Source organism: Austrofundulus limnaeus, unplaced genomic scaffold, assembly GCF_001266775.1.
Source record: "Austrofundulus limnaeus strain Quisiro unplaced genomic scaffold, Austrofundulus_limnaeus-1.0 Scaffold1785, whole genome shotgun sequence".
In the NCBI taxonomy this organism is placed as follows: Eukaryota; Metazoa; Chordata; class Actinopteri; order Cyprinodontiformes; family Rivulidae; genus Austrofundulus; species Austrofundulus limnaeus.
In genome coordinates, this window is record NW_013954187.1 from 7,901 (window position 1) to 9,521 (window position 1,621).

Genomic DNA, 1,621 nt, shown 5'->3' on the forward strand with positions numbered 1-1,621 from the left:
CCTGCTTTGCAGCCCCCCCCCCCGGTGCGAGTTGTACGGATTTTTTTGTCTTTTTATACAGGTAAACGTCCAAAAAGGTTGACGTGTTTGGGACAACAAAATACAGACTTGTTATTGAGTTTGTCAACACAAACCGCTACCTGAAAGGCACTACTAGCCCCTCCTCTGTCAGAGTATCGGAGCAGGAGGAGTCAGTGCAACATCTATCAAATGAGAGAGAGGGTGGGGTTGATTGTTGCATTGGGGGGAGAAAATGTTTTATGGGTAGAGTATTTTATTTTTCCTATAATACTTCATTATGTTTTTTTTTTAAAGACAAAGCTAATTGAAAGGGACGCTAAGCAGAATTACAACCAGGGATTACAAATAATAATTTTTTTCTTCTGCAGTTCGGCGCCTCCTCCAGCAGATGGCACTCTAGGCAACCGCCTAGTTTGCCTATGCCAAGAGCCGGCTCTGGACCGAATTCCTATTTTCAAATCTACTCTTAAAACAAATTGTTTTCTCCTTGGCTTTTAACTCAGTTTGAGGTGTTGGTTTTAATGTTTTTATTTCTGTTGTTTTTGTGATATTGTCTCGTTTTACTTAGTTTATTGTTTTTATGTTTTACTTAGTTTTATGTTTTTATTAGAGTACAGCACTTAGATCAGCGGTGTTGTTTTTAAAGTGCTTTAAAAATAAAATTGTCTTTCATGTGTTTTCTTTGATTTTGACTTTTGTGATCATGACGACCGATCTTCCCTTTACCTCACAGTCTGCAGTGTAGACATGAGTTGATTTGATAGTCAGCAAATTTCTTCATGCTTAACTCTGTGAATTTTCCCAGTGGAGATTCAGGAACGTAAATTATAACAAACCTGATGTTTGGTGTGACTTTTTATTGTTCATAATTTGTTGTGACATACCAGAAAACAGGCAGTTTTTGTCGAGACAAACAGCTCTTAACGTTTTATACCTCCAGCCCTACAGTTAGTGGTAGTTAAGTTGAATGTTTTGGCCAAGCAGCTGTTGGACAAAAAAGGGCTTTATCTTAAACTGTTAATCTTGTGCTTGTGTGTTTATTATCTTTCCTCAGAGAGAGTATGAGCGTGGTCTTCAGGACTGTGACAGTGCACTGTGTGTATCAGAGGGCAGCCGCAGGGCTTTGTACCGAAAAGCTCTCTGCCTGCGGGAGCTGGGACGACTTAGAGAGGGCTACGAGAGTGGAACAAAATGTCTTCTTACAGCACCACATGTAAGTATTCACCGTTTCAAACTAATCAAACTCAGTTTTCATAATCTGGTTTATCTAAAGCTGAAGTGACTTCTTCTTGTGACTATAAATTTGCCTGAAAAGGTGTGATGCTTTGCTTTGTGTTTGAATTGTTCTTGTAGGATCAGCAGGTTATCGACCTGGCGCAGGATCTGGCCAACAAACTGGGTTTGAAGGGACGTAAAGCTTATGTCAGCCTGCAGACAGAGTCCACGTCCACAGAAGGAGAGGGTCACGAGGAGACATCCCCACCCCCTGGAGAAGTGAGTTTTCATCAGTCACATTTCACCATGTAAAACGTCTGTTTTATCTCCTTGTATGAGTTTGTAATGGTTTGACTCTCTTTATAAAGTGCTTCCTGGCTCCCCC

At 40.7% G+C, this 1,621-nt stretch overlaps 1 protein-coding gene across 2 annotated transcripts in view; it reads left to right on the plus strand.

The window, feature by feature from the left end:
• Nucleotides 1-1,621, plus strand: part of zc3h7bb (zinc finger CCCH-type containing 7Bb) — a 34,103-nt gene that overhangs the window by 5,262 nt on the left and 27,220 nt on the right. For both annotated transcript variants that reach the window (XM_014033611.1, XM_014033612.1), the window contains exons 5-6: nt 1,076-1,234; nt 1,375-1,515. In XM_014033611.1, the coding sequence (XP_013889065.1) occupies nt 1,076-1,234; nt 1,375-1,515 (300 nt within the window). The remainder of the gene's footprint in view (nt 1-1,075; nt 1,235-1,374; nt 1,516-1,621) is intronic.